This window comes from Brassica rapa, chromosome A09 (assembly GCF_000309985.2).
Source record: "Brassica rapa cultivar Chiifu-401-42 chromosome A09, CAAS_Brap_v3.01, whole genome shotgun sequence".
NCBI lineage: Eukaryota > Viridiplantae > Streptophyta > Magnoliopsida > Brassicales > Brassicaceae > Brassica > Brassica rapa.
This window is the reverse complement of record NC_024803.2, coordinates 28,302,527-28,317,232: the sequence shown is the minus strand read 5'-3', so window position 1 is coordinate 28,317,232 and position 14,706 is coordinate 28,302,527. Positions and strand designations below refer to the sequence as shown.

The following is a 14,706-nucleotide window of genomic DNA, read 5'->3' as shown; positions in this document are numbered from 1 at the left end:
TCGGTTCTTCGGTTCCGGTTATTTTGCCCAGGCCTACTAACAACTATACTAAAGTAACTTTTAAAAATATTATTACAAGTTGAAATTCTCCATTATATAAACCACTATTCTTCTTCATCTTATCCAATTTAAAACTTTGGTGATTGCTTTTATATATTATAGTTACTGTTTAATATGTCTAATATTTTGTAGAAGATATCTTAGTGAAAGAAAGGTAAAAGGCCTCTTAACATTTTTGAACAAAATATCAAAAATACATAATATTAACCTTGAAAAACAGAAAAATGTCCACTTAAGTTTAATAATTAAAAATAATTTATATAAGAAAAGTTTATAAATAATTCAAAGTTTTAAGTATATGTAAGATCCCATAATAATAAATATTTTGTTATTTATATTTTAGTAAGATAGAAGTTTATTAAATATATGATAAATAAAAAACATGTTAATGTATTTATATAAATCAGAAAAATTATCACCAAATTTTTAAATTGGATAAAATGAAGAAAAATAGTAGTTTATATAATTTCAAATTTGTAGTAATATTTCAAAAAGTTACTTTTATCTAGTTGTTAGTGTGCCTCTTTAAAAAGATATCACAACACGGTTTGAGTCCCAAAATGAACATAATTGTTTATTTATTTATTTTTTCAAAGATATATATATATCAAAAGGATGTAATCTTATCTTGTTAATGGTTGACTAACTTTTGTTAGAGTCAATATAGATTTATGCACGTTTTAAGAAGTTCACGCATTTTTTCTTAAATTATAATAAAGTTGAGCTCGGTTTTGGCACTGACCATTTTTTCGGGTCCTATTTGGCACGACTGAGAGTGTTGGGATCGAAATTGACACTTTTCCTCGTATATCAAAACGACGTCGTTTTATCTTGTTAACGATTGACTAACTTATGTTAGAGTCAATGTATATTTAAGCACGTTTTAAGAAGTTTTGATACCTTTTCAAATTATAATTGAGTTGAGATCGTATATGATACTGATCAATTGTTTGGGTCGTAACGACCAAAATTGTTGGGGTCGAAGTTGGCACTTTTCCCGTCTTTAAACAGCCTTTGGAAAAAATAAAGGCCCAACCCCAAAAAGTTTCTTACATTTGTAATCACTAACTTATTAGTTGTGTAGATGACCCATATGATAAATTTTGATGGTACCAGTTTAGCAACAGATGAGGTTACTTTTTCCGTCTTACAAGTAACAACGTACGTGGTTTTATTTTTATTTATGGGTCTCGTTAATGATTTATTTCTTCTTTAACTTCATTGTTACAAACGCTGTCATTGTTTTGTTCAGTTAGTAAAGCATTTACCTTCATCCAGGAAAATATAATATAAACTACATTATACTGTATTTTATACGTACATATATACCAGTAGGTGATGCATTTTGGTTGACGCTAAACATATAGGTCAAGCATTGCGATGCAGATTTAGACCACAACTAAACAATTGATAAGCCAGATTATATGATAGTGTTACATTTTTTGTTATTATAATGTTGTCGTATAGTTATCACACTTTAATAATAAGTCATCTGCCACTTAGTTACGCAACCGGATAAAAAGCATACTGAGCCACACCACACATGCCCTGAGGCCATTCTACATCTCTACGAATCCTGATGTAACCATTCTCTCCCCAAGTCTCACCCCACGAATTTTTAGCCAGCCAATACTTTATCCCTTCAGGGCTCGTACCGTACCCAACGAACGTCACTGCATGATTCACACTGGTCCCGCAGTACGGCTCATCGTACACTCCACCTGAGTAATGCATGAAACCGGGTCCATCTGCGTCAATGGAAACCGAGACAGGCTGTCTCGAAACCGCCTCGAGCAACGCACGCTCGTTGTTGCTTGGGACGGTCTGGAACCCTCTGATTGATGCGGTGGGTCTCCCATTGTAACGGCAGATCCCCTCTTTCATTTGGAAAGGGTACGCTTGCTCTGAAGCAATGCCACGGTTTTTGATTATGTAGCTGAAAGCATCTGACATTATCCCGCCACTACAACCGTTATTATGCTCTCTGTCGCAATCTAGAAGCTGTTGTTCAGACAAAGATACGAGGTTGCCTCGGGCAATTTTTGTCACACCTTCCACCGCTGCGACTGCTGAGAACGCCCAACAACCTCCTGTCCAAATATACATCCAGATATATTGAGTATAGTTTTTTTTCTCCGTAATAACGTAAACCTAGTTAGGTAACTCTAACTTGGGGCCTAAGTTTTTACAATGGCATTATGAAATCATGGAATTCAATACTAATCCAGCGGTTTACTAAAATTTATTGAGCGTATTGAATTTCAAATCTTGAATATCATACATATGTAGAGACCACTGTTTTGAATTTATATAATTTTGGAAAGCTTACCGCATTGGCCTTGGTATCTAACAGGTGTTACAGCTCCTTCGGATCTCCAATCTTTGGTCTCACGGGCAACATCACTGACGTTCCAATTCCAAGAAGGTATCATTTCGTCGTAAAATTCAGATGGTGAAATTTTGTTGATGCCCTTGAGACCGGTGTGTGTGGCAATGAACTCTTCTTCGGTCCAATCCGCAAACTCGTTGACACCAAGCCTGTAGGATTTATCTCCCTTCTTATTAAATTCCTCAATGAATTTCAGGTTTTTCTTGAACACGTCGAACCTCATCTTTTCCTCAAGCTCATTGGTATAAACTCGGGAGAATCGAGTCATCCATTGTTGATGGTGGTCAGCAATTAAGGGCTTGTTGAAGGTGACACGAGATGTGGCTTGGGAGACGCTTCCCATGGAAATAATTGTTAGAAACACAAGGAATACTATCGATGTCATTTTGTCGTTGATGAATATGACAAAAATTAAAATAGATGAAAGAATGAAATTGTAGTTTTTTCTTGTATGTGAAGTGTTTCTGTTGTGTTGTAGTGAAGAAGTAAGGATGGGGAGAAAGGGTATTTATAAAGAAAAGATTCGAAGTTGGTTATGGTCTAACTGAAAAATGAGAGCAAATTGCAAGTTGACTCTATAATGGTTATGGTGTTGTTTGCATTAACTTGCGCCGTGATCTTTGGAGGAACAACTTTCCCATTTCTATATGCACATATATTACAACTAATATATATATATATACTAGGTGTTTTCTTACTTATATTTGCAGTAAGAAATTTTTTAATATTTAAAAATAAGAAATTTTATTAAATGTTATAGATTTTACTACTTTCTTACTAATATTTAATATATATTGGATATAAATTAAATCAATTTGTATAAACTAATAAAAATGATATAAAATTGTATAATTATAAAAAAATTAGCCTAAAAAATATTTATAAAATTTGTTGATACATAAGAAACTAATAATCGTACAATTAGATATTTAAATTTTTTCAAAATGGTAATTTTTTTTTGAAAGTTTTAGTAATACAAATTGTATAATTATACAAAAATAATAATATTTCAAAATTTGAAATGTTATCTATGGATATATTTTTTTTTATAGATGATGTATGAGCTATTACAATATTTTAAAAAAGTTTACCAAAAAGAAATATCAATATTAAATGTAATATATGAATTATTACCATATTCTAATAAGTTTGTCAAAAATATAAATCAACACTAAATGAAATTATCCATGTCATATTTTCTCGGAAGCCATGTCATCAATTTTAGTAGTCATGTCATATTTGTTTTGTGAAATTGATGGTAGATAGGACATCTGGCAAAATCACTTCACATATATAGTCTAGGGGATATATATGTATTACCATATCATTTTAAATATAGAGATAAGATCTAGCGATATTTACTAGTTACCTTAGGGTTTAGGTAGATACATTTGCGTTTGAATGCAATCATGGTCCAATCAAATGTATTTTGAAGTTCTCGGTCATGGTGAGTTTTAAAATATAGATTACTTCGGACTCAAAACTGTCATGACAACATTATTAGCTTTTGGGAACAACTGAGTTCTGAAAGTCAAAAGTATTAAGTCCTGACCGAAATCAAAGATAATTCCTTTTTATTTGGGGTCCATTTATATTTACCTCAGTTCAATGAAAATAGTGGAAATATGTGACGATAAGTAAAGGTAAATAGTCTAGTGGCTCGCTTAAGCCTGCCAGCCATGTCACTCTAGCTTCACTTGCATGGGGGCCTCTAAAAAAACAAAAATAAAGAAGAAGAACTGATAAATTATCTCCAAAATAGTGAAAACCACGTACTGGAGTTTTTTTTTTTTATGAATGAATAGTTAAACTTAAAAACATGCAACTTCAATTTTAAAATTTAATGTGGACTAAATTTTTTTTCACTTATTGATCAAACTAAATAATATTGTTTACAATCCATCACAAATCAACGTTGTTAAGGTATCAGACTAGGTTCGATTTCGATCTTGATCCAGTTCACCTAGTTGATTATCAATTCAACCTTGACCTTAACTAGTGATGAACCTGTTAATCGAATCAACACAAACAACACAAGCAATTGTTTACCCAGTCTTTGTTTCCTACTGACTGGGGAGAAAACAAAACTCTCATGCACTTCACTATCGATCAATGGTGATACAACAGCTCAAGATCTCACCTGATCTTGTTTATGTGCAGGTACTACAAAAGAATGTACCGAGAACTCTTCGGAGAAGATTACGAGAGTGACTACGATGGAGATGACTCGCTATCAACCTCCGACACCTCCGATGACGAAGACGCGTAGAATGAACCGGAGAAACGCCTCGATCGCAAGAGCTGTGATCACTACTGGATCTCTCTGTTCTTGATCTGTTTCTCCTTCCGCTCTCGTACTCTCTCCCTTATCTCTCCTCTCTCGATCTCTGTAACTCTGCTCTCTGTTCTTCGCTTTCTCTCTCCTCTCCTCTGTTTCGAGATAGACGATGAACAAGTTGTTATGGCCGTTAGGCGTAACAACCTTACCTTCTCCCGTTATCTATAAACTTGGGCCGTGCGGTCTCATTGCGTTTTTATTCTAGGCCCGTTAGTGGCCCAACGCCTAATGTGACAATACTCCACAAATCTCCACCTTTGTCGATTAGGGCACAACACCATTCCTCCGCCGTAACGCAACCCTCACTACGCCGAGACCAAAACCTAGCCATGACCGAGAATTCTCAATCCAGTCAATCAGGTTCAAACAGCTACCCCAAAACTGAAGAAGACCCTTTCCACATCCTCGTGGAACCTGTAAACAGTCCTGACCCTCTGTTTTACAACCCTGAACTCGTAAGCTCTCCAACGCTTACTCTCCCAGCTGACTTCAAAATCCCCGACTCTGTTCCTGTTCCAATACCACAAGACCCTGAGCCTGAACCGACTTCAACTCCAACTGAGCCAGCTGATCTTCAACCACGAAGACTGTCAAATCTCGAATACTGTAAGCCTCTGACACTTCAAGTACATATCTTTAGTCTCAGAAACACCAACTGAACTACCTTTTACAGTTAACCAGCACCTGAATGTCTTCGGCGACAAACCCGCAACTCCTGCGTAAGTACCTCAGTATTCCCTTTAAAACTTTTCCGTTAGTTAACTCCGTTGTTTGACCGAAAACAAACCACTAACAAAGTTTGCCCTCTGTTGTAACATGTACTCCACCTTGTTGAGATGACCAAACAACAGTGCCATCTCAGAGTACATTTCGAGTCGCTCAGGCAATGACCCCCAGCGTTTCAAGGCACTTCTCGAACGCACTTCCAGGTAACGTCTTTGTCAACATATCTGCAGGATTTAAACTAGTGTGAATCTTTAGGACCTTTACTAGACCCATCTCAATGATATCTCTGATAAAGTGAATTTTCCTGGCAATGTGTTTAGTACGATCATGATGAACCGGATTTTTAGCTAGGCAAATTGCACTTTGAGAATCACAATGTAGGTTGAAAAACTCTGAATCAAATCCTAACTCATCGCAGAATTCCCTTAACCACAAACCCTCCTTTGTAGCCTCTGACAGAGCCATATACTCAGCCTCTGTAGTTGACAAAGCCACTACATGCTGTAGTGTAGATCTCCAACTCACAGTGTTGCCACCCACTTTAAACACGTAACCAGTGACTGATCTTCGCTTATCGAGATCAGTAGAGTAATCCGAATCACAGAAGCCTTCAACATCAAAACTCCCTGCCCTTTTAAATGTTAGACAAACATCTTTAGCTCCTTGTAGATATCTTAGTATCCACTTCACGGCTTCCCAATGCTCTCTGCTTGGTTTGGACATAAACCTGCTGACTAAATCAACTGCGAAAGCAAGATCAGGCCTAGAACCAACCATAGCATACATTAGACTCCCAACTGCACTCGCATAGGGAACAGAATCCATAGTCTTCGACTCAATAAGCCACTCCTTATCTGTTAAACTCTTCAGTTTAAACTGAGAGTTTGTGGGAGTGATCACCGGCTTGCAGAACTCCATTCCGAACGTTTTAAGCACTTGACCAATGTATCTATTCTGTGTCAGTTTCAGTAGTCCCTTCTCTCTGTCCCTTACAATATCCATTCCAAGAATCCTTGAAGCTGCTCCAAGATCTTTCATTTCAAATTCAGTGCTCAAACTCTTCTTTAAAACCTGAATGTTCTTCTTGTTCTTAGCAGCAATCAACATATCATCCACGTATAAAAGTAGATAGATGCAATCTCCTGTCTTCAACTTCTTCATGTACACGCAATGGTCTTTAACACACCTTATAAACCCAAGTGTCTTGATGAACGAGTCAAACCTTAAGTTCCACTGTCTGGGAGATTGCTTTAACCCGTATAGGGACTTTCTTAGAAGGCACACTTTTCCTTCATCCCCCTTCTTAATAAACCCTTCTGGTTGTTCCATGTAGATTGTTTCATCTAGGTTTCCATGGAGAAATGCCGTTTTGACATCCATTTGCTCTAGCTCAGCATCAACGTTTACCACATAGGATAGGATGATCCTTATAGACACATGCTTGACCACAGGCGCAAAAATCTCATTGTAGTCAACCCCTTCCACCTGAGTGAAACCTTTCGCAACCAATCTAGACTTGTATCTAGGATCTTCAACCCCTGGAATACCTTCCTTTAGCTTGTGAATCCATTTGCACCCAATGACTCTTTGTCTAAGAGGTCTGTCAACGATATCCCAAATGTGATTCTTGTCTAAAGAAGCCTTTTCTTCTTTCATAGAAGCATTCCACTTATCCCAGTCTTTGCTTTGTTTCGCTTCAGCTAATGACTTAGGCTCATTCGTTATAATGTCATCAGCGCATGTTAACGCATAAGCCACGAAGTCTCCACTCTCAAACATAGCTGGAGGCTTAGTCTGTCTCCTTACACGATCTCTTGCAAGTAGATAGTCATCTAGAGATTCCTCCTGGCCTTCTGATTCATCTTCACTTTCATCTGAATCTGAGTTTCTTCTCTGACCTGAAGTAACTCCACCTTCACCGGTGTTTCCTGATTCTGAAGATGATCCCACTTCAAAGGTAGAACTTTTCTGAGTAGGACCCTGAATCAAATCAGCTTTGAACGTCACTTTTCTTGCCTTGGGGTCGCTCGCCACTCCTTTTCCTTTATATTCTTTATACAGTGTTTTCTCATCAAACACAACATTTCTACTGATTGTAGATTTTCCTTCCTCTATTAACCACACACGATATCCTTTCGTGCCTTGAGGATAACCCATGAAAATACCTTTCAACGCTCTTGGACTCATCTTATCTTGTACAGTATGAACGTAAGCCACACAACCAAACCTCTTGAGATGACAAAACTCCACTTTAACTCCAGACCACACTTCTTCGGGAATTTTAAACTCGATTGAAGCACTAGGAGTACGGTTTATCAAGTAGACTGATGTAGCAGCTGCTTCTTCCCAAAACTTTTTCTCAAGCCCTGATTCTGCTAGCATACAACGAATCTTATCTGCTATCGTTCTGTTCATTCTTTCTGCTACTCCGTTTTGCTGTAGAGTGTAAGCGCACGTTCGATGTCTCTTGATTCCAGCTTCCTTACACATAGTATCCATCAGGTTGTTGCAGAACTCCAGACCATTGTCTGTGCGTAAACACTTAACTTTCTTTCCTGTCTGAGTCTCAACAAGCTTCTTCCATTCAGAAATGTTCTCATACGTTTCATCCTTAGTCCTTAAGAACCTGATCCAAACTTTCTTTGAGAAATCATCTATCAACGTTAGGAAGTACTTACAACCTGATAATCTTTCTGTATTAGACACTGAACCCCACAGATCACTATGAACATAAGCAAGCGTCTCTGTTGTAGCGTGTCTAGCTGTAGGGAAAGGTAACTTATGAGTTTTTCCAAGAACACAGTTCTCACAGAAATCCAATGTGTGAACCTCCTTCTCTTTCAAATACCCATTCTTCACCAGAAAATTCATATTCTTTAAGCTCATATGTCCCAATCTTGAGTGCCAAAGATTTGTCAGATTCTCTTTGGTTCTTGCTACATTAGCTTCAGCCTTATCAACTGTACCATCAAGATAATAGAGCCCGTCTTTGTAGCTCCCTGAAAGAACTCGTTTTCCATCTTTAAAGAACACGACTTTAAAACCTTCTCCCCTATAAGTGCAGCCACACTTCTCAAGCTGACCGTACGATATGAGGTTTCGCCCCATGGTAGGCATGTACCTAACTTCAGTTAGAATCACCGTAGACTTGTCTGGGTTTACAATCTTCAGCTTTCCATACCCATGAACTTCACTGAACGTATTGTTACCCATTAACACTCTGCCTCCATTTTCTTCTACAAAATCAAATAACACTTCTCGATTCGGTGTGATGTGAAATGTGCATCCCGAGTCTAAAATCCACTCAGACTTCGTGTCATGGACACTTGCAGTTAGTACCATAGGATACTCTTTGTCCTGAGCCACATTTGCCGCATTCTGAGATCTCTGATCTTTTCTCTCAGGGCATTCTCTTTTGAAATGATCTTCTTTGCCACAGATCCAACACTCTCTAGTCTTCTGTTGACCTTTTCCTTTAGACTTTGATCTAAAATCTTTGCTTTTCGATCTAAACCTCCCACCTTTTCCTGATCTCTTGTCAGTTCTTTCTCTGGAAACTACAAGTCCTTCTGCATCAATCTTGGAGCGTTTTAACAATCCTTTCTCTTTTAGCTCCGCTTCCTTTGCATAAGCTGACGTAGTAACTTCTTTTATCGTCAATGTTTCTTTGCCATTTCCATACTTTAGAGTGTGAACAAGAGAGTCATACTGTGGTGGCAGACTGGTTAGAATCTGTATGGCTTGATCTTCGTCAGAGACTTGAATGTTCAGGCTCGCAAGATCATCCACCAGTTTCAAGAAAACATCTAGATTCTCTTCAATGCTTTTACTTTCAATCATCCTGTAGCTCGCAAAACTGCTTCAAGTAGATCCTGTTAGGCAAGGTCTTTGTTTGATAATCTGCTTCAAGTGCTCTCCAAACCCCATGGCGGTTGCTTCTCTCATTACTTTTCTTAGTACCATGTTGGTGAGGCTTGAGCAGATAAGGTTTCTGGCTCGAGTATCCTTTTCTTTAGCCAGAGGATCTACCTTAACTTCCTTATCAGTGACTTCGTCACTGTCATCTGTAGTTTCTACTTTCGTAGAACTAGCTGCTTCAGTCAAGATGTGTCCCAGCCCTTGCAGCTCCAGCTGCATTTGCATCTTAAACTTCCACATACCGAAGTCACCAGATCCATCAAACTTCTCCATCTCAAACTTCCCGTGAACCGATTCCATGATCGCCTCTGCAAACAATCACACTTCCCACACACACCAAATCACACAGCAACCAACCTTCGCTTGAATCACAGCTTCACCGCTGCGTGAACCTAGTTCTCTTTACCAGAGAACCTGGCTCTGATACCACTTGTTAAGGTATCAGACTAGGTTCGATTTCGATCTTGATCCAGTTCACCTAGTTGATTATCAATTCAACCTTGACCTTAACTAGTGATGAACCTGTTAATCGAATCAACGCAAACAACACAAGCAATTGTTTACCCAGTCTTCGTTTCCTACTGACTGGGGAGAGAACAAAACTCTCATGCACTTCACTATCGATCAATGGTGATACAACAGCTCAAGATCTCACCTGATCTTGTTTATGTGCAGGTACTACAAAAGAATGTACCGAGAACTCTTCGGAGAAGATTACGAGAGTGACTACGATGGAGATGACTCGCTATCAACCTCCGACACCTCCGATGACGAAGACGCGTAGAATGAACCGGAGAAACGCCTCGATCGCAAGAGCTGTGATCACTACTGGATCTCCTGTTCTTGATCAGTTTCTCCTTCCGCTCTCGTACTATCTCCCTTATCTCTCTTCTCTCGATCTCTGTAACTCTGCTCTCTGTTCTTCGCTTTCTCTATCCTCTCCTTTGTTTCGAGATAGACGATGAACAAGTTGTTATGGCCGTTAGGCGTAACAACCTTACCTTCTCCCGTTATCTATAAACTTGGGCCGTGCGGTCTCATTGCGTTTTTATTCTAGGCCCGTTAGTGGCCCAACGCCTAATGTGACAATACTCCACAAACGTACTTAAATTTTGAAAATCAAAATATTTGTTGCCAAGTGAAACAAAATTTAATTCGCATCATAATCAATGTTATTAAATCAGAATCACTCCTATTATTACTATTTATTTTCTTTCATAATTACGATGCTATGCCATTCCTATATTTATGGTTAATACATTAACTATTTAAAATCATCCATGTTTATTAAGGTGTTTATGTAAGGTATTTGGAATCATTATCAAAAAATAATTGGAATCATTATCACATCTATTACGTTTGACCAACGGTTCTATTTAATAGTTGGTCATATATTATAGAAATAATTATTTTGACGATTTGACATAATTTTCTATACGATTTGACATAATTTTGATAATGAACCGATTTGACAAAGATATTGCTATTCACAACTATAGTTTAGTAGATATCTAAATATGCAATACTGAACCGATTACAGAAATAATTATTTTCTAGACGATTTGACATAATTTTCCTCAACATATGTGTTTATAAGACTATAATTTTAAACAAATCCTAATAATTTTATTTAATTAATGTCATAAGTTATAACAAAATTCTAATTTATTTATCTTATATCTCTTAAACAAACCAACAAAGGCCTGATTCATAGGTCAAATTTTGTTTGCCTTTAATTTAAAGATCAGAACCTACTTGCACGAAAAAGCTACCCCAATGGAAATCGTTGGTCCATACTCCATGACCCTTGACGCCTATATGTATATATAGAACACAACCTTTATATACGTATATATGAATGATTTCTTCAGAAGAAAGAAACTGCAGACATTACTTGATGAGATAAGATGCAAATTTTCTTCACGTTACTTAGATCTCTAATGTTTTTCTTTGGAAGTAAAAGCATTTAGATGGATAAAAAATCTTGCAACCAAAAAGGGTGGATCACTACTATATATTTGTACTTGTAAATTCCAAACTTAAATCGCATAACGTATTGATAATAAAACGTAAGGCATAATACGATACAAATCTAATCTATTAATATTGAAGTATAAATTGAAATTGACCTTTAGACTTACAATTTATTTACAATCCTATGCCATTGATGTAAATAATAGACTCTAACCTTATATTTTATTTTTTGTCTTTTCCTAATTTATTAAATAATTTCCTAAATTGAATATACAACAAAATATGTATAAAATCTATAATCACGTATTGCACATCAACACTATGAACATTAATATGTAAAACATCTCCTGCCATAAATTTGTGGATAGCCTAAACCGGGAAATTAATGTTCAAAACCAAACACTTATTTTTCCCACCAAACGTTGAATTGATATATTAGTAGCTATAATAATTATGTCTGGCCAAACTAAACCAAGAAATTTAAATGAAATAACGAGAACAAACACATAAATTCTTTTAGCAGAAAAGAAACACATAAATTCGTGGGCACTTATTTAGTTAATGAATCATGTAACATATAGTAGATTAACCAAACTATCACCACAAGACTAAACCATGAAATTATAGGTTTTATACATTTTAATAATCAGTATGTTAATGTATATATATATTATTTTTTTTTTGATACCGTAACCGTTAAAGTGAATAACCTACATTTGCATCACAGATTTTTTAGTGACATAAACTTAAGATAGTTCAAAAAATTAAAGATTGTAATCAATATTCAGTAACAACAAAATATGTATAAAATCTATAATCACGTATTGCACATCAACACTATGAACATTAATATGTAAAACATCTCCTGCCATAAATTCGTGGATAGCCTAAACCGGGAAATTAATGTTCAAAACTAAACACTTATGTTTCCCACCAAACGTTGAATTGATATATTAGTAGCTATAATAATTATGTCTGGCCAAACTAAACCAAGAAATTTAACACATAAACTAAACGAGAACAAACACATAAATTATTTTTGCAGAAAAGAAACACATAAGTGGGCACTTATTTAGTTAATGAATCATGTAACATATAATAGATTAACCAAACTATCACCACAAGACTAAACCATCAAATTATAGGCTTTATACATTTTAATAATCAGTATGTTAATATATATAATTTAGATACTAGGCGTTAAAGTGAATAACCTACATTTGCATCACAGATTTTTTAGTGACATAAACTTAAGATAGTTCAAAAAATTAAAGATTGTAATCTACATTCAGTAACAAAAATATTTGTTTTCCTAAATATAATGAAATTCTACAACAATATCTTAGCTAGAAAATAATAAATCACGTATAATTTCTTTAAATTATCATTATACATTTACCACAAAATATAGAATTATCATTATATTATTGCAGCCAAAATATAATGACAGCTAATAAACTCTTCACAAACTATACGTGATTTCCAGCCGACGTGATTTATTATCTTCTAGCTAAGATATAGAAGATAAAACTATACATTTACCACAAAAATAAGGGATTGAAATCATCTATCTCATGTAAATATTCAAATGTATTATTGATAAATTAAAAATAAATCTATGAACATATGTAAAATTGTTATAAATACACCAGTATTGACCATTGTGCCAAACTATAACCAAACAATAAGAAAAAAGTGATAGCTTTAAAATAAATCAGTAGATTTATGGCTCCTAAGATGATACTATTGTTTCATTATAATATTTTATGGAAATAAACTGTTACTAACTCAATTACGGATAGTACAAATCTTATATATTAAAACAGAAGTCACAATTTTGATTCATGTGTGATTTTTTTTTAAAATGAATCTAATGGACCTATTCCTAGAAAATTATATATTTAATTTTTAATCTTATCATTTAAATTGTGGGCATATCAAAAAAATTTATTGGGCTATCAACATAATTGGATTTAAATAATAAATGATCCATTGGATTTATAGATAGTATAAATTAAATAGATATAATTTAATGTTGTAATACTATACCTCCATATGTTAATTATTTTAATATTTATCGATATTAACTTTTAAATTATAAAGATCTTTTTTAAATAACAAAAATCATATTATCTAACAATGATTAATCTTTACTGCTTTAAACCAATGAAAACAAATTTTAAACTATATAATTTATTTTAAAAATTAAACAAAAACTAAATATTTAATTATTTGCTCGATAATATAAATTTATGAAGCAAAAATTTTAATTTTTTAAAAACTTTCTAAATTTTTGAAATGTTACAATATCTTTGAATATGATAATAAAACAATATTTTACTAATCTTTATATATATAGTTACGATATTAATAATGAAATAATAATCCGGATATATATATATATATATATAGAAAAAGATACAAATACATGTGAAAGTCTGAAACAATCTATTCAATGAAAAATATACCGTAAACTTGTTATGTTTTAAAAATTAATAGACACATATATATTATAATATATACCAATTTATAATTGAAAGCAAAATATTTATATAAAAATAAATGAAAACAAAAATCTGCGCGGTTGCACGGATCGAGATCTCGTATCTCTATTATTTTAGTCATTTGATTTAGTTATGTGTGTCATTTAATTTATTCAAACAGACTTATATTAAGCTTAATATGCATTTATATATAATTAATGCTGAAAAACTATAAACTTATGTTTAATGTTTTATAGCATATTAACTACATATCGATCCATTTCTTTTGATTTTTAATTCAGTCAAATGTGTTGTATCTTTTTTTTTTTTTTTTTTTTGACGTCAAACGGTCATTCTATTACTCAAACTTGAGGTGGACTGGGTAACCAGACCGGAACAGAACAACCAATAAAATGTAACTTCCTATGGAAGGATCTAGCAGTCTTAGCTAAAAAATCTGAAAACTGATTGCGCGCTCGTGGAACATGAATGATGTCGAAGTCCGGAAAGCAAATCAGCAGCGTCTCTATCCTTTCCAATTCTGTCGCAAAGCTAGGCCAGGCATGAGGATCCTTTATCATTGCTATCAGCTCCTTGCAATCTGTCCCAAAATTCTGGCAAGTTGAGTGTTGAAGCATGTTCTCCATTGCCCACCGCAGTGCTTCAACTTCCGAATGCAGAGCTGATTCCCGTCGATCGAAATTTCTTGTCCCCAACAATTGAATGTTTCCTCCACTATCGAACCAGACCCATCCACATCCACTATACTGAGCAGAGGCTGTCCAAGATCCATCTACCAAGCAAATATTACCCAAGCT

General features: G+C 35.0%; 2 protein-coding genes across 2 annotated transcripts; both read right to left on the bottom strand.

Moving 5' to 3' along the window:
- Positions 1-64: 64 nt before the first annotated feature.
- Positions 65-2,892, bottom strand: LOC108869150 (ervatamin-B-like). Its single transcript, XM_033280016.1, has 2 exons — positions 2,390-2,892; positions 65-2,150 (listed from the first exon to the last, which is right to left on the bottom strand). Exons 1-2 carry the CDS (start codon positions 2,832-2,834, stop codon positions 1,564-1,566), a joined length of 1,032 nt encoding a protein of 343 aa, XP_033135907.1. The 5' UTR covers positions 2,835-2,892; the 3' UTR covers positions 65-1,563.
- A 6,482-nt stretch (positions 2,893-9,374) lies between these two features.
- LOC108870798 lies at positions 9,375-9,731 on the bottom strand. Its single transcript, XM_018656480.2, has one exon. It carries the CDS (start codon positions 9,729-9,731, stop codon positions 9,375-9,377), a length of 357 nt encoding a protein of 118 aa, XP_018511996.2.
- Between the last annotated feature and the right edge of the window lie 4,975 nt (positions 9,732-14,706).